Raw genomic sequence first — 27898 nt, 5'->3', positions numbered from 1 at the left:
CTATCTATTGGTGATTAAAATAGGTAAAAATCTTGAAGTCCTCAAACGACAGTCACTTTGTGCTACATGCGAGCTTTTGCACCGAATAACATAATTTCGTTCTAATAAGTGAACGTCATGAAAAATCTCAATGAATTCCACTTTCCAAAACACAGTAATAAATTGGTCTCATTAGGAAGATGTTTCAGGTGACAATCTAGATACCTTTAGTGATAAAGGATAATGTCAAATTCGGAGCAGAAAATCATTTTAGTGTTGTTAAATATTGGGTAAAAACAGTATTATACAATTGATGGGGAGCAAACTAAAGGTTTACTGTTGATTGCTTTTTTGAATCGATTATTATATTTGAGGAACTCACTGAATGCCTCAGACTTTAAAAATGACAAAATTCGCATTTTCCAAACATATTTACACCAAATTCTAATGGTAATACTGATTTAAAATTAGTGTCACTTCTTTTTGATTCTAAGCCTAGTACGATAAACGCAGATAAACTTATCATTTTCTCACTGAAGTAGTTTATTTTGAATGCCAAACAGTTTACTTAAAGATGAACAATTTGAGAGTACGAATGGAAAGTGAACTTTCACTTCAGGCTCATCAATAACACAAAAGCCACATACGTATTTACACCTAACATGGCCGTTTAACAAAGACTCCATTATGCAATGTAAAGCAGCATAGTGAGAGCTACAATCAATCAGATACATAAATAATTTAATGACGTGGTCAAATAGAAAACTACGACTATGCAATGATAATAATTCATTCGATAATGGGCATACACTCTTACGAAATCAAATCATTTCTAAAGTATAACGAGAATAAATACCACAAACAATAAAATCATTGTTATTTCCTTAAAGACCAACAGTAATGATGAATTTGTAAAACAATATCTTGTACATGTAAATGTAGAAAAGTTAAAAGAAACTAGATGAAAACCATTCATATATTGATTTTATATATATTTGTCTATCTTTAAGTGAAAATGAATCAGTTATTCGGTCAATTTAGTAACCAATTCGGCTACTACACTGTGTATATTGCGTAAATGACTTTCATCTAATCCATATGTTTTACATAGATTATACAAAAAAATATCTTAACTAAATCATTTTTAAGTATACCATGTGGTGAAAAAGGAAGAAGAATAACGAAAAGTTTGGAAAAACACAATGACAATAGAAACAAACGAAAGGACTTAAAAAAAAGAAGAATGAAAGAAATTAAGTATTGCAAATATTATTTATTATTCGATTATGATGAAATAGTTTGGATTGTTTGAATTGGTAATGAAAGATGATGGGGTAAAACGCAGCAGTATAGAAAATAAGAAACAGGATGGATTCAAAAGAGGAGAGAACCACTTCCCTATTCACACAAAGTGATGTCAAGGAAAAATCTAGAATGGGAAAGAAAATGAAAAAGTATTAACTAACCTATATATATATATATATATATGACTACTGGGCATACAATCAGATCAGGGGTGATTGGATGTCCATAATTAGACGTATGCACAATATGAAGTCACACAGTAGAATATGATGCTTTTAAATAGTCAAGCTGAAAATGTATTCAATTAAAAGATAATACGAGAGATAAAAGGGGGAAGGAAAACCAGAAGCACCGGTTACAGAAATAAATAAAATCAATTGAAGAAACAATAATAATAATATGTATTAAATTGACAGAACAGTAATCAAGAAACAGGAAAAAGCGGGGAGCAGGTCAACACTCGAATTTTTTTAATATTATACACAGGGAAAATGCTTCAGTTAAATGGTAAATTTCTTAAATAGTATACATTCCAAAAAAGGAAGGCTACACGAAATTAACAATGAAAACAAAATGATCGAATAAAGAATAGTGAAATATCCTTGTTTTACAAATATGCAAATCGGTTTATATATGACTTAAATAGGTGTAGACGATGATGGTTAATAGACTGATTTATTATTTAAAGCAGCAGTAACCAATTAGAAAACTGAAATAAGTAACAAAACCGAAGTAAATTAACAAATAATACTAAAATTGTATCAACGGTACAGTCAGAGGAAAATAGAAAGCGTTCTGTTGTGTTTCTTTTTTCTTTAAAAAAAGAAAGCGAATCCTATAATTAACAAATGTTGTTCTGAAACAGGATCACTTCATTTAAAAATAGACAACTAATGGTCTTTATTTATTAATAATAATAAATAATATTAATTACTGTTATTATATCCTAATTAATTTTCAAAGAAATGGCAAACAAAAAAGAGTAATGAATGGCATGGTATGTTGTTACTGATATATAGAAATTATCAAAAGAATTATTACATGGAACAGTAACATTGGAACTGAAGTATTTTTTTTTCAAAAAAAAAAGAAGATAAACAACAAAAAGTTGACCCTAACCTTAAAAAAAACAGATCAGAAGCGACGAATATTGCCATATAGAAAGCAAATAAACACACCTACACATAAGTTATTTATGAATAAACAATGTTCGATTTTACAATTTACATATTGTACGAAACATAGATTGGATCCAATTTGTCATTAACAAAACTATCTCTTAATAGAATTCGTTGTTTTTCACCAGATGGATTAATTGGTACTGTTCTAGGATCTACTATTACAACAACACCAACAATCATTTGATGTTCAGTTAATACATGTGCTGTGATTGGATGAACAAGATCCATTGCTTCGTTCTCTTCACCAGCTAGTTCAGCGACTACAACCAATAAATTCGACCAACTAAATACAGCACTAAAAAATGAGATATAAAAAGGAATTGAAAAACTTTGTTGTTGTTTTTTTAAAAAAACGATCAAACGAAAATAAGTAAGAATTTAATGAAAAATTCATAAGAAAATGATACTAATTGATGAATATAAAGAATATGTTAACTATTTAATTTTGTATGGAGGACACAATAATGAAGTAATTAATACAAGATTATCTCGCGTAGAAAGATAATAAGTTTAAACACAGTATCACTGTATCTATGCACAAATCCAAAGATAATTAAATCAGGTAGCGCGTCGGAAGCGGAGTGAGCATCTAAACAAGGAACTATAAGTAAAGCTAATTATTAATTGTTATCAGTATGGGGATTTGTGGAGATTGTAGTATTTTAACAGTTGAACTTACGAGTCAATCTAAGCTAGATCACCATTGCAAACCTGGAAGCGCTAGACGGCCGTTTCGTCATAGTGTGTGACTCCTCAGCGGTGAGCATCCACGATCCCAAACGCAGGACTCTAACCCAGGACCTTCGGTCTCGCATGCAAACCGATGTCCAGTACTTCCAGGTTTTCAATGGTAGATCGATTCGTGAATTCAACTACAAAATGTTAGTCTGAAAAATATATTTAATGTGAAGAGTTGCCTTTCGTGACATACCAGAATTAGTTTGTAGTTGCATATGCTAATATTCAGTCCAGGTAACCCAAATGATAAATATTTTATCATACTAAATAACTGTTCTTCCAATCTAACTTAAGTTAGAAATTTTTTAATTTCAAATCATTTTATTGTTTTCAAAGTATAGATATTTAGCCGATTACTTGACGGCAATTTCGGAAAAAAGGCTAAATCATTTGCCAATAACATGTAGTTTTCAAACATGATCAGAACATTGGTTTGTCAAGCAAAGCAACTTGATCAGTCAGTTACAACGTAGAACCCGTACGTATGTATATCGATTCAAGTTCCCGTGCCCCAAAAGCAAAGGGAGATAAAGTTGTCAGGCCCAATAATCCCAGAATATTAGAGATAGTAACAGTATTAGTGGTAATAGGGAAGATTAGGCATCGAAGATATAATATGAGAAAAGAAAATATAAATTAGTGAAACAAAGACAAAAAAAGTCACGAGAAATTCAGAACTTGAGAGAAGACAAAGAATAGATGCACTTCAATCATTGCAAACGATTTTGAGCCGTCAATCAAAGTCTAATAGCAGGTTACGATAACCCCGCGGACCACTACCAGGTAATATACACCTATTACCATGGCTTAGTCACTTGTCAGTGAATTCATGAACTAACGACGAGGTAGTTGTAGGTTAGGCATACGTAGTACATGTCCTAACCACCTCAGTCGATAGATATTTACTACATCATCAATCGATTTACCACCCACACTTAGTATCCTATTTCTAACCCAGGCATTGCTTACTCAGTGGTTTCAAAATCCGTGCTGAGATTTCGTCAGACACTAGACCATCAACACTGATGAGAATTCCGAGACAAATGAAGCAATCGATACGTTCGACTACTTCACTCCGTCATTAATCCAGGCGCTGACGCAAGCCAATCCTGAGGCAACATTTTACGTTTGAAAAGAGAGAATCCCATAACAGACATGCTTGGGATATAGTGAAATTGAACGGATGAGTAATATTTAAGCATCAGAGAAAGTAATATAAGTTAAGATAAAACATATGGGTTAGTCATTGTCAACTCAATTTACATAGTTTGATAAAGCAAAATTAGTATCGTCAGTAGTAATTAATTATAAGAAGTATAAATCTTTCCAATGAAAAATGCTGGTATTATAGAATACTTATTAATGTAGAAAAAAGGAAAGCAACTTACCATTCACATATTTTCTTGTGTGAACGCATCACAGTATTCTCAATATCGATTGGATGAAAGCGCATTCCACGTAGTAAAATGGTTTCCTCTAAACTGCCTACGACAAATATGGCATCATGTAGTTCTGGTATGAAATAAAATGTAAGTAAATAGGTATGTAGTTTATGCAGAATGACCATACAGTTGGAAAACAAATGGTCAGATATATATATATAAGGTTAATCTAGTCCCACTAATGCATTCGAATTAAAATGTAGAACTTTACCATAAACATTTTAACTATATTCATGTTTTATGTACAGCTATGATGACAATGAAACAAACTTTCTCTCTAAAAAATAGTAAATGTCAGACGTTCATGTTCATACTTGTATTGACTACCATTTACGACAATCAGCTTTTACTATAAATTAAGATACACTATTATACAAATTAAAAAAAGTATTTATTAGTAGACAGTTATAGAATGCAGAATGTACTGGGCATTGGAATTATTATTAACGGTGAATTTCATTAGTTTAACAAAAATTTATTCATTTTATCATCTAGTTATGATGGTTGTTAGAAGATTGACTGAGACTAATTGTTGAATGTTAGCTCAGCAAACCAACACTTCATAGATCATGGTTAAAACAAATGATTTGGCATTTATTAAGTTATGTCAGAAATATCATTCATACTTTCTTCCAATAACCTTGAAATTGGACTATGAATGTAAAACAGTTGTTTATATTCCAAAACATGAAACTATAACCTATGTTTGTTTTAAATTTCTATCTAGATACCCCAAGGTTTATTCACCCACTTTTAAGCAATCGGTTGTTTTAGGGATATTGTCAAATTAAACTACACTCAACTCAAAATATCAGAAACATAAAGTTGAACAAACGATACGAGACAAGACAGAATGAAATACCTAAAATAAGTATTTGTTGGTAGGCGTTCAAACTTATCATTAGGTCAAAAAAAACAGTCAAAAGTGTTGATAAATAGTTTAGTTGAAAAGCAGGTTTCCGGGAAAATTTATTATCAGAAAATAAAAGGTACTAACAAGTAAAAATATTTAACAGAAATTAAACTGACACATTACCTCCATCAGATTGAGTTAATTCGGTCCGTCGAACAAAACCTAAAAATCCAGTACGTGCATAAACTCTTTCAGTATCACCAGTAACTAAACGAGCATGTAAGGAATCACCAGCATTTATTCCTGGTACAGGTTGTGAAGCAACACCAGTAGGACGATTTAAACTAGCACTATCGAATGGACCTAATAGTTCAGTAGAATTGTGGGGAGATGATACCCATATTTCGCCTAATTGTGAATCAGCACACTGACCTAGTGTATCAGGATTAGCTATTACTACATGTACACCAGGTAATAACTGAAATCAGATCATTGAAAAAAGAAATAGAAACAGTTTATATCGGATCTTGTTATTATTTGATGTTAGAAAAACGCTAAACACAAAATATCTGGTCAAAAATGTAGGCATGATTCAGGTATTTGAACTTTTGGCATACAGTATACGATGAAAAATCATTTAATCGACTAATTTAATACATCTATCGGATATGAAAATGTATACTTAACTTTCAGTCAAAATAAATGTCTGAAGGCTACTAGCTGGAGCAGGATTCGGACCTCAAACTTAGTAGATGAAAAGTAAATCCCTTAACTACTGAGTCATAGCTCTACAAAACCCTTCCACACAAACTTTCAGATCTTTGTAATTAAGATAAGGAGTCAGGAGATTTGAATAGATGCTCGTAGAGATTCATTTACCTTGACGATACTTTTTTTCAGCATCAGGCAGAAAATAAGGATAAGGGGAAGAAGTGTTTACATATTTTACGTCATAGTTACATAAATTTCAGCAGTGCTACTCAAGACTAAACAATTAACCCAAAATCTTTAGGTTCAACTATGAGTATTACTTGAGCATATCTAATCATCTATATTCACCAGCTCTAAACTACAAACAATGTAGTACAAGGACCATAAAATAACACTGATAGACATTTCCTCATTTCCAAGTTGATAAAGTTAAAAATATTATACACTTACTTTTCCAGATTCCATAAGACACATACTATGTGGTGATCCTTTTTCTAGTAATTTAACACGATCATTTCGTAAGCTGACACGATCTACATAAACAGTTGTGCTTTCCGGTGAACTAGCACCCTAGTTTGAATAGTAAGTGAGAAAAAATAAACATTGATAATCGAGAGCAAATTTAATCCATAGTTTGAGATTTCAGGTGATATATATGTACCCAACCCACTCTGTTTGAAAACACTATTTCTTTGTTTATTTTATTTATTTGAACAAATAGGTAATGGCACAAGGGGGCACCAGATACATATGCGCCACACAAATCTCAATAAATTTGTGTGAAGGCTGTGATACTGCTTAGGTGCCCAAACCGAGGTAGGTGTATTCCCGTGTGAAAACATGGTCCCATAATAAGTTGTGTTAGATTATACATTATTTTCTATATACATCTATGAAATGACTATCGTGTGTTTGACAGAATTATGAAAGTAGTTACTATGACTATTTGTAAACTTCTTGAATTTATGATAAATACAATAAAATATATATATATATATATATATATATATATATATATATATATATATATATATATATATATATCTGAAATCTAATAAGAGAGCAGTCACTACTACTCATTACATAATCACAAATATAATTCATCTACTTTTTTTCTATCCACTGAGATGATAAGATTAGAAGTAAATGAAATTCTATGAAGTAAAAATGAAAGTAGAAAATCTTTACAATATACTATCACCTTATACTATTCAATGTTGAACAAGTAAAATAAACCATATATATATATCATACGATATTATACAATTAAAATGTAAACTAAAAAGAATTTATTACAATATTATTCATTATAACTATTATTACGAGAATGTATTTTACGTGATTATTTTGTTTATAAATAATTAAATAGATTAGACATTTAAACCAGATAATTCAGACGAAATTATTGGAAAAAAAAGTCTTCTTTCTCTTAATTGTCATATTAAACGGGTGTTTCATTATCTCTTAATTTATAGTCTAATATAATGGATATAAATCAATGTTGTAGATTAATGTTTAGTAAGTTCAGTACACTTGAAAGTATAACTAATTAGTTATCTGAGGTATAATGAAAAAGCAATTCACAAACTGAGGTCAGTCAGTCAGTAACAGCTTAGAACTTTGTACGTACGTACATCAGTTGGAGTTGCCATATCACATTAGCACAGAGATACGATTGTCGACTCAAATTCCGTAGTGGTAGAGGTAGTAAGAGTATAAGCAGCAATTGGAAAGATTAGAGTTTGAAGATGTTATTCAAGGAGTATCATACAGTGAAATAAATTTGGAAAAAGGTAAGTAAAACAGTTACTAATGTAAAACACAATAATTGGCAGGAGGAATGTATTTATTGTTAGAAGTTATTAAGTATTTATATAGTACATCGTACATAGCCTTTAATCTTTCATTTTCAACTTTTGGTATGTTCTGGTCATCTGAATTTCACTCTTGTCTGGTCCTCAAAGTGTTATGCTAACGTCGTGCTTTCGATACATTGAGACTCTTCACTCTGTCTGATAATTGTAGCAACTTTGACTTCACGTTCTGCTACACGCTACTTACAAACAATTCTGTCAGCAGCACCCACTACATTATTACAACGGCATTCACATTCATATCATAAAAGGAAACAATTAATACTAAAGCAGAACCTGGTAAAGCTGTACATCAGATCGAATCGCCATATCACATTATCATAGCGAGACACATAAATAGTGAATGAGTAGAAACAATAGTAGTACCGAAAATAATATAGACAGTTAAACATTGGGTGTATGGTTCGAGAACTCAACATAAATCAGTCGTTGAATATAGTTGCTAGTAATAACCGAAGTCAACCAATCAAGAAATAACATAAAAGGAATCACGACTACAGGGTACTAATATCCTCATTTAAGAAAAATTATAATCTACATTTAAAAGATGCTTATATAAACATACCTGTAAAGAAATCGCTAAATTAACTCGACAACCGAATGAAGTGCTTACAGCACGTCCTGTTAAACCCAGACTAGAAAACAACTTAGTGAACATGGAAGTCAAATGAACCCGGGGACGTTCTTCAGCTACAACAACTAAACTTCGGATGCTTGATAAACTTATTTCACGTTGCTATAAAAAAAAACAAGGTAAAAAAGATTAAAACAAAGACGAATTAAATTTGAGATATTTTTCAAAACATTCTTAAAATACACGAATTGTTGACTAGGAGTGAAAGTGAGGAGGCTCGTTTTGTACTAATTAGGATACGTCTGCTGGATTTATCTGCCTCAGAGTGTTAATGTTTACATATGGATTCAAGCCTAGCACCTTTCACTCCATACAGTAACGCGTTATCTACTGAATTGTTAAGTCAAGATAGGCACTAACATTGTTGACAGGTAGCATGTTTGAGTTAGGGTTCGGAATTAGCTACAATTCATTTATCCTTAAAAATGTAAGAAAAAGTACCTATACTGAAGCGATTCGCACAGGACGCACACACGCTAACAAAGAAAAAGCTCAAATAACGAAAGAGACTCATTGTTTCGTTGAAGCACAATGAGGGTAATCCAACGAACGATTTCCGCTCATGATCTGATTCAACACTATTCTATTTTACTATTCCCATTATTTTAGCAAATAAAAGTAACTATAAATACGATTGTACAGATTAAGTAGGTGAAATCATTGAGAAACTTTTCTTCTCTGGATTCACTTAATTCATCTTTAGAAAAAATCCAGCTCTGAATATTAACAACAAGATAATTTAGATCCTTACAGTTAATGACCTTGCAAGTACCAACAATTAGTATGACACCGTAGCTAACATAACTAAAACCAACGAACTCAGGAAACACGCGCACACAGTCATCGATTACAACTTCAGCTACGCAGTTGTAAATGTAAAAGCTATCCATGTGCCTGGAACCAAAGTAGGGATTGTGTGTACTTGACCTACAATTGACTGACTGAAAGTCAACTGTCGTAACTACTTCACTTCTAAAATTTTGATTAACGATTCAAAAGTGTATGTGGATCGATGGTAAAATGATGCTAAACTATAATCAGTGGTTAATACATGATATCCGGCAAAATCGATGATAACTGTCAATAGGAATACAACATAACTAGAAACTAGAAATCTCTAAAAATCAAATAAATGGGAAAGAGAAATAATTAAACTATTTAATATATGACAAGTGTTCACTTCAATATAGTTGTAATAACTAGTGTGTTCATGTGAATGGAATCATGTCTATAATTTTAGATATCTAGACATGATTGATTGAATCAATAACCTGTTGATTTTTATAGCTTCTTGAACTATGCAGGTTACCAAAAGTCAAGACCAATTTGATGATTATCTTGTTGGAATCAATTTATGGTGAAAAAAACCTATAATAATTGGAAGATAATCCAAAGGACGAAAATTACTAACTACCGGAAAATAGAAAAATGTCAAGAAACGTATACACCACTAACCCAATCGGTCATACCCGACGTAGAATCTGGCATGTGTATATACATCAGTTTAACTTGCTACAACGCATTAGCAGAGTGGGATAAATTGTCAAAACAAATCTCACGCTAATACAAGTAGAAATGGTAATAATAGTGATAGAAAAGCCTGGACATCCAAGATACAATTTGATATGAAAATATCGATTAGTGGAATAAAAATATTTTTGTAAAGTAATTTGGAAACGGTTGATTGAATGGAAGACAAAGAATGGATATACCTGCACCACTGCGAACGACTCAGAGTCATGTAATCCAAAGCCACTAACTATTGGTTACGATAATGATGCAGATCCCAACCACCTAGTCTACAACTACTTAAATGGTACGGTTAGTGTCTTCATGAAATGGCATGGTTTGGTCGTCTATAGCTTTCTTCCAACCTATCCTAACACCAACCATCATTGAGTGTATAGGTAACTGATGGAGGGTTCTAACCACATTAGTCGATAAAGATCTGTTGCCTCGTCAATCGATTTGCCATACTTATACCTAATACTCTGCGTCTAACTTCAGAATTGCTAACTCCTTGGTCCCAAATTATATAAACCGTTATTTCACCTCATAAATAAAACACGTTAGAAGAAAGCAATACAACAAAAATGTATACTGCTGTGCATTAACAAAACCATTTTAAAAAATCAGTGAATCAACGAAAAAACGACATAGGAACAAGATAGCCTGCTTGAATATCTGGGTTACTTATTCCTGCCATCTGGATATTTCAACAAGTTAGCTGTTTTCTTGTTTGTTTCAACCCAACATTATGTCTGTTAGTCTCATAACCCATTCACGTGTGTTTATGAAAAGTTTACAACATTTCGCTGTACAAGTTACAAAACGGCCCAATTAGAGATATCGCAGTTTCTGGCAATATGCAACAAAAAGAATACACATTATTCAGATTTCGATTCCTGGACTACTAGTATCTAACTGGCGATCACTCAGTATTTATTGCAAGGGTCGATCAAGAAATAAGAAAAGGAAACTTAATGAAGTACTTTGTGCTGAGAATTTTATACTGTACCAAAAATATAATATTGAATAAAGCCAATAATAATAGTAATAGATGTAGCCCATTGTAATTAAGGAAGTGTGATTGTTTCAAAATAGAAGAATTTAACAATTCGATGAATAAAACCTCTATTGTCAACAATCAACGAGTAGAATGCTTATTGATAGATCAAATGCACTGATATGATGTGATCGGGTGATGGTTACTCCTAAAAACGAATTAATGACATAAACCCATGACCGATTTCAAATCAAAAGCAAAATCGCTAGCCGTAATGAAATAAAACGCTTATGTACAAAATATTAGCACGAAACAAGCATGAAAAAATTTTATATTTCAAAAGAGGTCATTAATTTGTTGGTCCAATCAATTAAGATCTGAGCGTTAGGCTTAATAATTTCGTCAGTCATACCAGTCATCAAAACATATTGTAAAACGGTACAAATCATGTGAATGCATACATATACAAATCAGTCAACAAATTTATTCGTCAAATAAAAAAGAAATGAGTAAGTCCCGTCGAGAAAGATAATGTCAAGTCATTATTCATTAAATTAGACAAAATATGCACATAAACTTCAATAATCTAACCAATTTATGTAATAAACCAACTAATTAGCTTAAAAGTCTATTTTTTGTCAATGTTGAACACAAGTGGTAAATAAATAAAACCAGGTTTATTTAACTAACCTTTAAAATAGACATTTGTTTAGTCAAGTAACGTGTAGCTAATTCCATAGTGTAATGTGAACAAAATGCATCACGAACTAGAGAAATAGATAGACGGAGAGATAGTTAACTAAATGAGATCAAATACAAGATAGAATAAACAGCTTAACAAATTCAATAAAAAAACATAATGTTCTTTACAAACTGAATGACTGAGGACTAAGCTTTGAACCGGTAACATTATTCGATTGTGGAAATCGAAGTCAATGTAGTTGTGGAGCTCAAATGTGTAGTTAATTGGTTGGAAATTGAATATATTCAAGACTGAGATAGTGATTTTCTTCAAAATACTAACAGTTACCACTAGAATTAACTAAATATTGAAAAAGACGTAAAACTATGTAATAACCTTTTCTTACGACTACTGCCGAATGAACCTTTTATGATAAATTCCATAATACAAAGTGATTTGGTTTTATCAACAAGCTTATTTGTCCTTGCTTAACGTCTAAAAAATCGCTTTGAACATCAACACATAGGTAATAACAAGGTTAATACAAATTTGTCTTGCTGACAACCGAAAATAGACATAGGACATAGATTTAGTAAATCTTCTAGATTGGAAATTAAGTACACGGCACTAAGTGATGAGGGCTGGATTACTCGCAGTTACATGAATCGAGCTTGACATTGACGAAGTAGTCTACGTGGGATTTATATTTGAAGCATTGTTTTTTATTCTAACAAGTAAATTCAGTTAAAATGATTAATAATTCAAGGAAAAAAACACATGTCCAAGTAATATCAAATAAGAAAGATATATAAAAGACAAATGAGTGTATTATTAATCAATACTGAATTCCGATAATAAACAAACATTCCAAAATAGAAGTCACTAACTAACATGAATACGGTGGGTCATCTACCACAGTTGTAAATAAGAAAGGTGTAATCTAGCCGATAATTATAATTAGACATTTAATAGATTCATCCAACAAATTAGTGAGCTGTCATTAATACAGAAAACATTTCTGAACAAAAAAATAAAAACTTAGGAATATAAGCAACGGAAAACTTGGGACATATGTGCATCAGTTCACACTGATACGTAACAATTAGTACAGTGAGATAAAAGTATCTGTTATCATAATATTTGAAAAGTAAAGGAAATACAGAAAATGAGATAGAAAAAATCACCTTTTCTTTGACTACATATAGTAAGCCATAGATCAGGTACTATTTCTGTAACACTTGGAGGTATCAATACTGAATGATGTCCACAGTAAACAGATGTTAATGTCCATAAAGTGAATCCAAGACCAGAATATGGATCAAGACTCAATACAACTTCACGAGTTGGATAAAATTCACATTGAATTTTTTGAGCTCGACATAACGCATAAACGACTTGATGCGTTACACGAATTCCGGTCAGTGTACCTAAGAACAGGAAAAAAATATAGTAAGATGAGATATATTTTGTAAAAATGTAAAATCATTAAACAATACCTTGGAAAATAATCATTTTGTCTAATGTATATATTAAGGTATATATTTGATGCCTCCTTGTACCAACAGTTATGAATAATGAAAAGAGGCACTCAAACACAGTTAGTTAACACGTTGAATAAAAAATTAATTTTTTATAAATATACCGTTTCATTCACACAAAAAAAGATGTAAATGAGTTGATAGATATTGATAAAGATAGAATTACAGATAATGATTTATAGTTCTAAATGGTTCATAAACTAAAAACACATGAAAATGTAGACGAAAATAGAAGATATTGTGAAATGATGAATAAATAGTTATAAATAAATCAAAATTATTGGAACTAACTTCGGTTCATGAAATCCAACCAAAGATTATTCCGTATATGAGTGATATATTTTAACCCATCATATATCCAAACGCTCTTTAAGGATGTCACAGACAATGGTTAAAAATAGTGTTGATTCAAAGATAATGCCTCGTGATTATTCACATAATCCTATCTTGTTGATCTAAACCAGTCAGTCTTTTTGTTTATTATAGAACAAATGCCTTTACCTTATTCAGAATGCCAAATTCACAAATGAAACTATACCATACTTCAAATTACCGTAACAAGAAAGTTTATACCAATGGAAAATACTTTGGAAATGTATCCAATCTTATTGGACAACCCGTTCAGCACAGTAAACAATGAATCAGTGGAAAATTTCAGAACAATAGGAATATTATGTTAATTATTCGTGGGTACCGGAAACCAAGAAATAATCAAACTAACATCAACACACACACAGACTTTCCTATAGCTGTTCGTTCAGCAACGATAGAAGAAAATAGGATGGCCATCAGACAAATCAAGAGTGGGGGAGAAGCAGAACCTGACAACATATCAGCTGAATCACTGAAGTCAGATACAGAAGTAATTTCATGAGTGCGCCATGTTTTGTTCAGGAAGATTTGAGGGGAAGAACAAGTGCTGACAGACTGGAAAGAAGGATGCCTCACCAAAATACCAAAGGAAGATCTCAGCAAGTATGAGAACTACAGCGGAATCACACTACCATCGGTATCAGGGAACGATTTCAACAAGTGTTCCTAAACAGGATGAAGGATTAAGTAGATATCCAGCTTCGAGATCAACAGGCCGGATTCTATAAGGATCAGTCATATACGGACCAAATCGCGACACTACGTATTATTGTTTGGCCGTAGACTGAGACGATTGGGTCACTCGCTACGTATGTCTAAACACCGATTATCATGACACGTAATGCTGATTAGCGTCGGACATGGATGGAAGAAAGTTAGAGGCGGCCAAACTATAAAGTCACTTGAGCCATGTTAATAGATGCAGACTACTTGGTTGCGGTCCGCGCGACTATCGTAACCAATGGTTGGAGACTGGGTGACATGGCTCAGAATCGATCAAAATGCCGTAGGTGTATACACACTTTGTCATCCCTTAAACCGTGATTAAAATTACTTCTCACTGCATCATTTTCTCACATGCAATTGTTTTTTTTTTACAAATTACTACCATTGAAGTAACTGCTTCTATGAGTTTAGTGTTCATCTTGTTGTGCTACTGAGGTATGATAACTTGGACCGATGCATATATGTACCTGGTCCTACGTTGAAGATGACTAACTGATTACTGGGCAATCAATTGAATGGAACGCATCACTACATCAACTCTCCTACGGTAGGCTGCTGTTGATTGTGTCCGACCAACGGACATTGAATATCTTGCGTAGACAATCGCTTATAAATACTTGTATTTTTTTTATTATGGTTTTCGCAGTTCTCTAAGTTTCAGTTCCATTCAGTAGAACTGTTTGTATTGAAGATTCTGATTTTGATATTGGTTGACAGTTGTTTTGAGAAACCAGTGTAGCAGAAGCCTCTGCATCAGTAGGCCTCAACATACACAGGAGAAAAACCAAGATCTTCAAATAGAACACAGGGAGCACCGACCCTATCACACTTGATGGAGGAACTCTGGAAGCGGTAGAAACCTTCACGTACCTGGCCAGCACCATCGATGAACAAGGAGGATCCAATGAAGACGTAAAGTCAAGGATTGGTATAGCAGGGGAAGCATTTCTACAGTTAAAGAACTCAAAACAACTGTCAACCAATATCAAAATCAGAATCTTCAATACAAACAGTTCTACTGAATGGAACTGAAACTTAGAGAACTGCGAAAACCATAATAAAAAAAATACAAGTATTTATAAGCGATTGTCTACGCAAGATATTCAATGTCCGTTGGTCGGACACAATCAGCAACAACCTACCGTAGGAGAGCACAAACCAACTTCCAGCTGAAGAGGAAATTAAGAAAAGAATTTAGAAGTGGACAGGATATGCATTGCAGAAATCACTAAACTGCATCACGAGACAAGCCCTAACTTGGAATCCTAAAGGGAAGCGAAAAAGAGGGAGGCCAAAGAACACATTACGTCGGGAAATAGAAACAGATAGGAGACGAATGAATAACAACTGGAAAGGATTGTCCAGGACAGAATCGGATAGAGAGTGCTGGTAGGTGGCCTATACTCCTCCACGAAGAGTAACAGGCGTATGGAAGCAATAATTAGCTAGTTTAACATTCCATAGTGTGATCAAAGTCTTTCGTCTGTTATTACATTATTGGTTGAAGTTTTTTTCAATACAATGGAGTGATGATACATCACACTAAGGAACTGTTCTAATATCCATACAAATTTAGCTTCCAAAGTTATTTATAGGATTTCAATGAAATTGTCGCATAGACTATATCTTTTGCACACAGCAGAAACAATAGGTATACATATCAAACAAGCTAACCTTTGTATACAAAACAAAGTTTGTTCATCCTCCTAACTTACCATGATCTTCTTCCATACGGTCACGACATTTCTCAAAAATTTTCAATGCTATTTTAGCTTTAATTAATGACTTCATTTCATACTATCCAACTATGTTAATAATCTGATCACTGAACCAATTCTTTAATTACTATTCAGTTAATTTATTCCAAAATTTCTTAATTCTGATTCATTACATAATGAGTTTCTTTCTTTTTCTTCTTTCTTTCTTTATTTATTTTAAAAAAAATAATAATTAACTAAATACATTACCCTACCTTTCAATTTATCTCATCTATTCACATATGTTTATCTTTTAACTAATTACAATTTGAGTGAAAAAAACATTGTGAAGCTAATCAACCATCATTTATTTAATATTGATTTAGTGTAGAGCATTCATTGATAAGGAAATGAACTGATTGTAATATATATATATATATATATATATATATATATATCATCATTCATATATTGTTTTTCATTTTAATAATTAACATTAATTTAAATAATGTATCCAATATAAAGATAGTAAACTGTGTGCTATATACGATTAGAAATGTAATTATTTCGTAGTAACTAGTTGGGTTTTTTTTTTCATTTTTAAGGTCATAAAGTCACTTGTGAAAATAACCCAACTAACACCAATGTCAATAGTTGAAATCATGAGTCAATTGAAGCTAGACCACTATGGAAAACCTGGAAGCACTGGACGGCCGTTTCGTCGTAGTACGGGACTCCTTGGCAGTGCGTATCCACGATCCCTCCCCCGCGAGATTCGAAGCCAGGAACTATTAGTCTCGCGCGCGAACGCCATGACCAGTGGAGTTTACCAAGGTCTGTTGTGAGATATCAGCTCACTAAAGACAATGGTTTACGGTGGCGCAATTTCGTGGATTAGTTGAAGTTAGACATTAATACCGTTGGATGCCGGCTCAGTGGTCTAGTGGTCAAGCGCTAGCGAAAATGATAGGTCCTGGGTTCGAATCTCACTAGGCGGGGTCGTGGATTTGCACTGCTGAAGAGTCCCATACTAGGGCGAAACGCCCGTCCAGTGCTTCCAGGTCCTCCATGTTGATCTAGATTTAATTGACTGATGATTTCAACTATTAAAATTACTAAAATCTCCACAAAACCCTTCTGGTAACACTAAAGTATCAAACTTTGAAAGAATGTCAAAAATACAATAAAAAAGGTATGTGAAATTGATTCAACGTTCCACCATTGATTGAAATTTTATACATGTAATTACTTTTTTTCTAAAGAATAATGCAAATATCATGTAAATGGCTATAAAAAAAACTCGTTGAGGCTGAATTACTTTCAATATTAGTGAATCGTTAGACAAAAGAGAAAACACAACCTAGGAGAAGACTTCCTAACTGCACAACTTTCATCATATTTAAGTATTCAAATTATAGAACATACATATTATTATGGATTAAATGACTCACTATTTCATTCAAGCAAATAATATAATTATATGGATGAAAACAATAACTTTATTGGAGACTAAAAATTTTTGCTATTTTAGATTATGTCGGAAAAAAATAAAATAAAAGTAGAATATGCTCTACACCAGCACATGTCATGGGAATTTCGGATTTCGTACCGTATATTAATTTAACTAGTAAGTGTAAGATGGTCTAGTTTAGTGTTTACAAAGATTAACCACTGAGCAGTAACCAATAATATATATGTCGAATCATTTATACTGATAAACATCTTATCAAATTGTAAAATAGCCACAATAGTCTAGGTGATTCAGCACTATGTGTAGATGTTCAATGTTTAGATGTATTAAGAAGTAAACCCTGAACCGCGGTTTCATACTGGTCAAAGTGTACCTGAAATGATTGACATATACCGATGCCACCTAGTGATATTAAATTCACATCACAATCAGCAGTTATAATGAAAGTAGATAAGTTAAATGATGAATAAACATGAGCTAAAGATATAACCATCAAAGAATATATTTGACCGAGATCCCCAGTACAGATGGAGAGCTAGTACAATGAAATAGGCGGTCAATAATATGAGAACTGACCATATGGAAAATGAAATACTCACAGTGTGGTGCATGCTACTTATGTCTGTCGAAATAAGTAGCATGTAACACAAATCACAAGAGTAATGCATGGCAGCAGAAGGCTATGAAGGTTGACTTGAAGAAAACAGAAACGGAAAAAGCAATTGTGACTTGGTAGAATCATACACAATGTGAAGGACAAATGATGGAATTTTGTAAACGAATTGTTCAATGTATGGTTCTCATATTTTACCAAGAGATTCTGTAATTTTGCATTCAAACACATTGGTTGTCCCACCTGTATTCTCGTTCACTACAATAAGCGCATGAATTTCTTTTTAAATAATTTACATCTGATGTATAAAACATACAATTTATAGTTCACTAGACAAATTTGCTCGTAACTTTTACACAAACTAATTAACAATTAATAAGACATACCTGTTGTTGATGCAGCAAAATCCAAATAAGCAATTGGTTGATCTAAACAAGGTGCTTGTATAGTGAAATTCGATTTCCGTCTATTGTATTCTTCAGAGTCAAGTATTATTGGCCAATGATTAAATGGAATACGATTAGTAGCCTCCTAAAAATTCATGAAAAGCAATTGGCGAAAACCGAATCGATTGTTAAAATTATCTGAAATTTCTATTTAAAAAGTCTTATGAGTGTGGTTTAAATGAACAGAAACTTTTTCAGATCGACTTGGAAACCACTTTCCATATGAGAAACACTATCTGGATTTATAGTAAATTCATATCCCGATGCAAATAGATGAATCTATGATGTGTGATGATGAAAGTAAATGTGAATGGTCACTGAGTATGGACAAACACGCATACAGCTAATCGACAATTCAACATGATTTCCTCCCCTGTTATTGATTTTTACTTAGGATTCACTTACAGTAAACTGCTTGTTATTAGGTGACAAAAGTATTGTCTAGCATTTGGTTCGGTTTTCAATTCTTCATCATGAATCATGTATTTGAACTAACATGATCCAGTCTCCGTATTATGTACCGTTTAGGGTGCCAAGCAAATGGTGTTAAAGACGCGCCAAAGTAAACTAGTCTTGCGGTAAGTCTGAAATTTACGTTACAAACATACGGTATCTAATACAAAGTATTTAGATATTAATGAATCCTATTATACAACGCATATATAGCATTAGGATTACCACTTATATCAAAATGGATCGACTATCGAAAACACGAGCCCGGAAAAGTCCTAATCCTTCGGATATTAACAACTCTGTTATTACCCATACCCCACACCCAGTAACTCCTTTCGAACCAGATAATGTTAGGAGTGAACCTACACCATACATGCTGGTAGATGACTCAGTCATAATAACCAGTTCTACATCATGACCAATAATCATAGATAATAGTAAGAGTAAATTAGACAATATGTGCATAAGCAATTAAGCGATATGCGTTCTAAAGTGAAGCCACTTGCGGGCTCTATCAAAGCATGATTATCTTAAGCAAGAACTAAAGGCATTATCACTCCTTAAACTTCTAGCGTCGATGTATGTGGTTCCTGCGAAACTTGAAGACATTACAAAAGTAGAGTCTGTTATCGATTTTATCGCTAGCAAAGTTACTACGCCAATGATCTCTCGAAATAACGTGCTTATCTGTTACATACCTGACAAAATCGAACTTATATCTGTGAAGAATTAAATATTTAAATCAGCAGCAGATAGTCCATGTCAATGTATTTGCCTTAATTAGAAGTACAAGGAGTTCACGTGCCCTATCTCGTTTAGATTCTATTCACATTTATTGGCTGAACAGCTGAAGGAATCTGAACGGTTAATCTGCGCGCTTACGAAGTTTAGGAACTCTCGTAGTCTCACATAGTATCAACAATCAAAGGCTTACTCAAAAGTGCACCATAAACGAAAATAACAATGTTGAGACTACAACAAATCCCGTTGCCTCAGCAGCAGGACCCACCTATCACATATCTGCAGCAAGTGTGGTGTAGACCCACTCCTAACATTATTTGATTCGAAAGGAGTTACTGGGTGTGGGGTATAGGTAATAACAGAGTTGTTAATATCCGAAGGATTAGGACTTTTCCGGGCTCGTGTTTTCGATAGCCGATCCATTTTGCTATATATGCGTTGTATAATAGGATTCATTAATATCTAAATACCTTGTATTAGATACCGTATGTTTGTAACGTAAAGCTCTTTATTATTATTATTATACTTTTATATTAACATAGTATATTGCAGAGAGAGAAAAATATTGTAAATCATGCGTTAAATTCATCTAGAAGTGGAAAACTAAAACCATAGATCATAACTACATAGAAAAAAACCAGTTTTAATCGCATTTAATACGACAACAAAGGTAAACTTTATCCTTAGTTTGTCTTCATTTTCAGTTTGGTCTGAAAATTTAAAGTAGATTTATTATCCAAGTAGAACCGTAAACCAAAAGGCCAGTGATTGAAAATCTGGCAACTAGTAAATTAGCTGTCCCACATCCATATAAATACTGTTAATGGATACATTTTGAATACATTTGTAATACATAATGCTGTGGCATTTAGCTTTTATTTAACTGACGTACGAAATTAATAAACAAAACTGTAAAACGATGAATTCTGTTCTTTTTATACAGAAAAATAAATTACGTAACTGAGTCGCGTATGTGAACTGTTAGTCAGAATAAAATTAAAAACGACGAAACTTCCAAAGAATCATCTTTAATCATTCATAATGAACAATAATAAAAGCATAACATTTCAAAATGATACCATTAACAAATGAATATTAGACAATGCTATATGCACTGACCTTAGATTTCAATAGTTTAATCAAATTATTTTGCGTGAAAATAACTGTTGCTCCTGAGTGCTTAACAACATTCCAAATTAAATCCAATGAAGCGTCTAAACTAGGAGTGTTCGGCCGAAAGTATACATTGGGAAAGCTTCCAGTACCAGAAGACAATTGGCCAGCACTACCACTAACCGGTGAATTCCCATTATGACCACCACTACCTCCTAAACCTAATAAACTTATACCGGATGATGATCCTGAACCAGGTGGTCCAGATAGCAGCCCAATGGGACCAGAACTAATTGTAGCACTAACGGAGCTACCACCACCAGGAGCGGAAGAATCTATTCGAGGCGGGCGTACCGGTACAGGAATGGCACCAATTAGAAGACAAGCGTAAAATGCACAAACAAGCTCAGTACCTGTGGAAGTATAGAAGAAGAAAAAAGAAAAGATGCATAGGAACATGATACACTGCTAATATATTATTCAACATAAATGATAATAAACACTAATTCATTACTGAATTGCATTGTTCGCAAATACAAGGAATGATTATCTGCAACGCGTTTTTTATACATAAAATTAACTTTAAGGAAAACAAACAAATGGGAACATTCGAGATGTGGTAATAACTATGAAAGAAAAATTATCAGGATGAAATGGATTTGTAGCAAACGATTTATTATAGTACTGCTCCCGAAATAAATGAGCTCCTAATCACAAGTAACAACATGTATGTTGATTTAGAAACATTTTAAACTACGAAGAAAATATAAGTCAACGTGATGAAATGTTGATCAATGTTATTGTCTGCTTATTAATGATTGGTCAAAATCACAGTTTTAAAATATATACTTCTATAGTACAATTAGAAGACGGAGTTTATCAGTATCCTTGTCTGTAAAAATGAGCCTAATACATTTCCGGAAGTCTGATCACATAGTAATTATTACGATAGTTATGAAGGATGAAAATGAGAAAGAAAGAAAAACATTTAATATGTTCACATGTATAACAAAGGAAAAATTAATAGAATTAAACTATACTGATAGCCTTGGAAGACATAGAATCGGGCAATCACAGTGAATTTAGGCTTGATTTTCAAGAAGGGATTGCGAATACACAATTGCTGGATAAATTTCATGACAAAATTTCGCATTTTGACTCATTTCCATGATGGCATTATTATAGATTATCAACAGAATCATGAATTACTGAGAAAAAGCATGCTATAAAATTGTAGTCTGGAAATGGAATACAGAAAAGGCGCAGAGTCCATGAATGAGGCTATTTTAGGATTTCTACAGTTAGGAGTGTGAGGTGTACAGTGTTAGAGGTTGGGACTGTTACGCATTGGATAAAAGATTGAAGACAGTAGCATTTTAAAACTACGTTCTATGCAATTCTGCCGGTTTTCCGTGAAATCCATGTCATTCACAAAAACTGCATTCCGATTAGGTGAAGATTGGTGAGTGACCTCAAGATTGCTCTTAGAATTGCCTAAGTTCGTCAGTATATTCTGACTCTAGTAAAAATCAATATTATCAAAAAAGGCTACGTCCAAGTAGAAATATTTTAGCAAACATTTGAATGTCTGCTCAGTTTTAGATTTACCGATTTTAAGTCTTTATTCGTGATCATATATTATACGCTACGCTATAAAAATTGCGTTTTTTTTATTTGGTAGGTCAATTGAATCGTTGGTCGATGAAAAATATAGTTTACAATGAATGAAAAATGATATATGTCATATGAGTTTGTTTGTGCCGATATTCGATATTTAGCATGATACTGATAATGTTACTCGTTCTATTGATTTATTTTGACCCTTTTTTTAAATTCATATTATGATACTAATAAATTAAACAACGTGATCAGACTATGAGAAAAATAGTGAATTGATGGTTTGTTGATAAAATTCATCTCTACATCATCTTATATTAACATTTATTCAAAAAGGAAGAATACTTTTCCAAGAAAAAAATGTTATTTCTTAACTACATTTAATCATATAGGAATATTCGTCAATATTTGAGTGAATCGTTTGACAGAAATTAAGATCATATTATCCTAATTCAAAATCTGAATATAATTGGATTGTAAAACATTATATATGTTCTTTGATAATTTTCAATTTGATTATTATCCTGAAGAAGTTCAGACAAGTATGATGAACAGAATGTTGGAATTATTTAAATTCCAATAGTCGAGATTATTCCCAAATACAATATTTACAAATAATACATCTAATCTTATCATCATAAAATTTGAATGTATCATATAAATGATACTTTAATTCTTGAAATTCTGACCTTGTTTATAAGCATAAAACATTATAACAGTTTTTTTCTATCTGACTACAATTACTTCAAATTCTAATTAATTATATTTTCCTAGACTGATCATATTATGTAATGAGATATAAGGTGGGTGCCTAGCCTGTCGTATGCCCTGATGGTGTTCTCGTAACTGTCGGGTTGCCTGATCTGCCAAGGGCGATGGGACAGTGTATGATGCTATTGTTGTGTGATAGGTTCAAAGAGAATTGTATGCTATAGGCATACAAATCCTACCCGTTATTGTCCCTATTTCTGCCCCCAAATGCCCTGGTATAGTCGAGAGTGGGCTGGACCCGCTACCCTCCCGAAATACTCTCACATAGCCACGCGTATATAGCGTCTGCAAGGGAAGTCCTACTCATTGCCTTCTCATGACTGGGGTGTTGTTTACGAAATTGAGAGAACGAAAAGCGAATGTCCGGCACTTTAACCGGACTCCAAACCATTGGTGCACATGGGCTCCAGTATCCTGAAGGAACAAATGACGTATGAACCAATTGTCGCTCACCGGCTTCCATGGGACTGTATCTCCTTACGATGCTCCACTGCCTTGTGGGTTAGACCTTTAGGTCAAAGGCTCAGGGTGTGGCCCCCTAAGAAAACCATCTGCTTCGGTCTGGGCACCCGAGCAGTATCACAGCCCACGCACAATTATGATGAACTATCTATATTTATGGAAAATATTATTCTTGCTGCGATTAACAATCAAATGATTCTTCTTATTATTATTATTATTATTATTTACTACGTCATTTATCCACCCTCTTTTATTCCCACTCTGTGCATACTTGTTTTTCGACTTACACAGCAGCTCGTCTATGGTGGAAATTCGGCTCTATCTAAACGTTAACGAGTCACTGCCTGGTTGGAAATTGCATGCTACCACCAAGTACGAGCGCTGAAGTAGTTTTTCAGAAACCACGTGCACCATTCAAACTGGCTGCCTTCAACGTTCGCACATTTATGCAGGTCGGACAACAGATAGAGCTGGCTATGTCTTTGGAAAGTCTTAATATCGATGTCTGCTGTCTATCCGAGACCCGTATTCAAGACTCTGGTGTAGTACTACAAATTCGCTCTCCATCTGTCACTTCAAAAGCTTGTTTAACGTGCGCTTATCCGGGGACCCTGTAGCATCTTCGTCTGGTCTCGTTGGCGTTGGTGTCGCACTAAGCGCTAGAGCTGAGACAGCACTAGTCGATTGGATCCCCATTAACAGTCGGTTATGTGCTGTTAGATTAGAAAGTTCCATCAAAGTGAGAAGAAATCGGCGTGAGAAACGATGTCTTTTCGTCATCTCCGCCTATACCCCGACAGATTACAGCCCGGACGCAATCAAGGATGAATTCGACCACCAGTTATCTGTTCTTCTCCAGAAAGTGCGTTCGACATATATTGTAGTACTAGCCGGAGACTTGAATGCTCAGGTCGTGCGTCTAGGCACCGTAGAGAGTCGTTTAGGTGGCCGATGGGGACTCGTTGGTCGCAGGTCAGATAACGGGGACCGTCTACTGCAACTGTGCACAGACCACAACCTGTTTCTGGCTAGCACTAACTTTCGGCACAGTCATCGCCGTCGTGCCACCTGTCGTCCTCCCTCTGCATCTCAAGCCTGGACTCAGATTGATCACATCGCGATCAGCTACCGCTGGCGTGGTTGTGTACAAGACTGCCGCTCCTTTTGGAGTACCTATCTGGACTCTGACCATGCCTTGGTCTGAGCCAATCTTACCTTACTTTTCAGTGGACAACGAAGTGACCGCCATCAACGGATTGATATTAGCAAGCTGGTTGCAACTTCTGTTGCAAGTAAGTACCGAACCGAGCTAGCCTCTAGGCTAGCTACCATTCCACCGAAAAGTATAGATGAGCATTGGTTGCAATTGCATGACGCCATGAAAATGGTGGGTACAGTCACTTTTGGGTTCGCGAAACGTCCCGCTTACAAGCACTGAGTTTCTTCAGGCTCCTTATAACTCATAAGGAAATCGGGCAAACTTGCGTAAGGACCGAGAAGCCTGGTGGTCGAAGCGTGCTAATGAGCTGAAAGCAACAGCTGCATCTGGTAACTTCCGGAAGCTCTTCCAACTCATCCGAGCCACTGGCAGCAAGAAGTCTGGTGTGAGCGAAACAATCTGCGAAGATGATGGGATGCCAATCACTAACATCCATCGACGTCTTGGACGATATGCAGAATTTTTCGAAGGGCAGTTCAACTGGCCTGCTGCTCCGGCAACATCGGTCAGATTGTCCTGCACTCCATGGACGGTGACGACTGATCCACCAAATGAGGCGGAAGTCCGCAAGGAACTCCAACTCCTGAGGTGTTACAAATCACCTGGCCCAGATGACTTACCTCCGGCTCTTTTTAAAGATGGTGGTGACTTTCTGACTAAGGAATTGACGACGTTGTTTACAAAGGTTTGGAAACTAGAGAGTGTACCAACGTCATGGAATGAGTCGATAGTTGTCCCTATCTTTAAAAAGGGTTCACGTCGTTCCTGTAACAACTATCGTTGGATACGTCTACTTCCGATTGCGTCCAAACTATTGGCTTCCGTCATACTTCGTAGGTTGTTCAAAACCCGAGAAAAATAGACTCGCGAGGAGCAGGATGTTAGACGACTCTCTGTGTTCGATCATCGTTGTCTCTGAAGGATTGCTGACATCCAGAGGCAACACTATGTTAGTAATGCAGAGGTTCGGCATCGTGTGTTCGGGTGCAGAGATGATGATTCAATTGGTGTCACCATCTTGAAACACCGACTTCGGTGGCTTGGACATGTTCTACGAATGTCGTCCCAGAGAACTCCACGTCGTGCATTAATTGCCGACGCTGGGACTGGTTGGAAAAATCGGAGGTGGTCAGTGTATGACAAGGTGTCGTGGTATGAAAGAAATAATATGATGTGGTATGATGTAGTGATCAATTTTTGTGCTTTGTGGAGTAATTTGGCGATCAAGAGAGTGGCGAGTGGATTGATTTAATAATCGATTGTAGTATAAATCTTTCAGTGGGTTTATATGGTCCCAAGCAGTTAATACAAGATAGATGCACACAAACAGCCACATATATAATACATGGATAAAAAAACGCATAATTACTCATTTGAATAAGCAACAAAAAAATAATGAATACGATTAAACTGACACATTTGAATACCACATGGGTGTTCGATCGCATAGAAGGTTTTTACAGATATGTCAGACAAATTCATTACGGTAAAATTACAAACTTAAATGATCTTGATGAACAGTATATGGTTGCTAAAGAGTAAGAAGTCAAATCGATTATGCACTACCTAATTTCATTTAACAATAATAATAATAATAATAATAATTTTACTTTACATAAAATGCTAACTACAATATGGAACTCTGAGAATATATTATTTCAAGTTTTTAGATACTTTTCGTGGAAACTCATAACATCCAATTCACCAATTGGACTACAAAGAAGAGAACTCAACGAATAAAATTTCCTCAACGGAATCGTTTACTTAAGCTGTACATTCGTTGTCATAGTTATATGGTAAATATCTAAGTTCATAGAAGGATAGAAGAGATCACATCATAAAGGGATTCGAGATTTCAAATATCAAATGGAGGTTGTGAAGAGTATGAGAAAAACAGGAGGATGAAAAAAATTTACGGGTAAGAAACAGTTCGACTTGACAGAAACGAAGAAAAATGAAATTAAACCCACCTGGAGAATATAGTAACGCAACAATTGTTCCCACTTGAGCTTTACCTTTTTCTTTTAACTGAACTGCTAATCTTTCTGAACGACGTAAAAGTTGACTACATGTAAGCGCCGAAACTTCTTGTCCTTTAGTATTATAAACAGTAAATAATCTGTCGTCTGGAGTGTGATTCGCTCTGTGAATAAGTATCTCAGTTAACAGTTGAAACTACAAAAAAAGTGAAAATAAATGTATACATAATAAGCATTCCAGTTTCAATGGATCCAAATTTCTTTACATACAACTAACTAGCTCTTTCAAACTTTATTTTAAACAACTTAGTTTGAGTGGGTTTTTGACTAATTTCCGTGTTGACATTCGAAAATAAATTTTGATTGATCTTACTTGGTGGATCTTGTGAAAATTGCATCAACATAGACATTTTTCCCACATGTTTCATAGAAAACAAAGGTGATCTCAGTTTACTAGTGTTAACAAGCAAATATTATTGTTCTGCAGACGTAAATCTCAGGGAATTATAGATATGAATTATTTATAGGATTAGCAATTTGTGTGCAGGAATCCTTTCAAACAGTGTACCCTTTTTTTAGATGAAGTTGTACTTACATTTTCGTCACGTGTACAACTACGAAGCAACCGTTCAATTTAGCTGAATTTCAATGTAGCGAATAAACGTATTTTAACACTAAAAATTTCGTCCAAAATCTCAACAGCTGTAATATAATAAAATAACGGAAGATAAATCTGAAGGTGTGGAAATATAAAAACGAGAACAGTTGACACTAA

At 34.1% G+C, this 27898-nt stretch overlaps 1 protein-coding gene across 1 annotated transcript in view; it reads right to left on the bottom strand.

The window, feature by feature from the left end:
• APLP2 (Amyloid-like protein 2) overlaps window positions 1-27898 on the bottom strand; it is a gene marked incomplete at its 5' end in the record, with an annotated part of 105636 nt that overhangs the window by 41389 nt on the left and 36349 nt on the right. The window contains 10 exons of the mRNA XM_035731682.2: window positions 2512-2760; window positions 4592-4715; window positions 5682-5976; window positions 6660-6779; window positions 8649-8819; window positions 11914-11990; window positions 13090-13332; window positions 18709-18853; window positions 21082-21488; window positions 27115-27319. Coding sequence (XP_035589974.1) covers window positions 2512-2760; window positions 4592-4715; window positions 5682-5976; window positions 6660-6779; window positions 8649-8819; window positions 11914-11990; window positions 13090-13332; window positions 18709-18853; window positions 21082-21488; window positions 27115-27319 — 2036 coding nt within the window. The remainder of the gene's footprint in view (window positions 1-2511; window positions 2761-4591; window positions 4716-5681; window positions 5977-6659; window positions 6780-8648; window positions 8820-11913; window positions 11991-13089; window positions 13333-18708; window positions 18854-21081; window positions 21489-27114; window positions 27320-27898) is intronic.

Source organism: Schistosoma haematobium, chromosome 1, assembly GCF_000699445.3.
Source record: "Schistosoma haematobium chromosome 1, whole genome shotgun sequence".
NCBI classification, from domain to species: domain Eukaryota; kingdom Metazoa; phylum Platyhelminthes; class Trematoda; order Strigeidida; family Schistosomatidae; genus Schistosoma; species Schistosoma haematobium.
The sequence above is the reverse complement of the archived record's forward strand: the minus strand, read 5'-3'. Positions and strand labels throughout refer to the sequence as shown.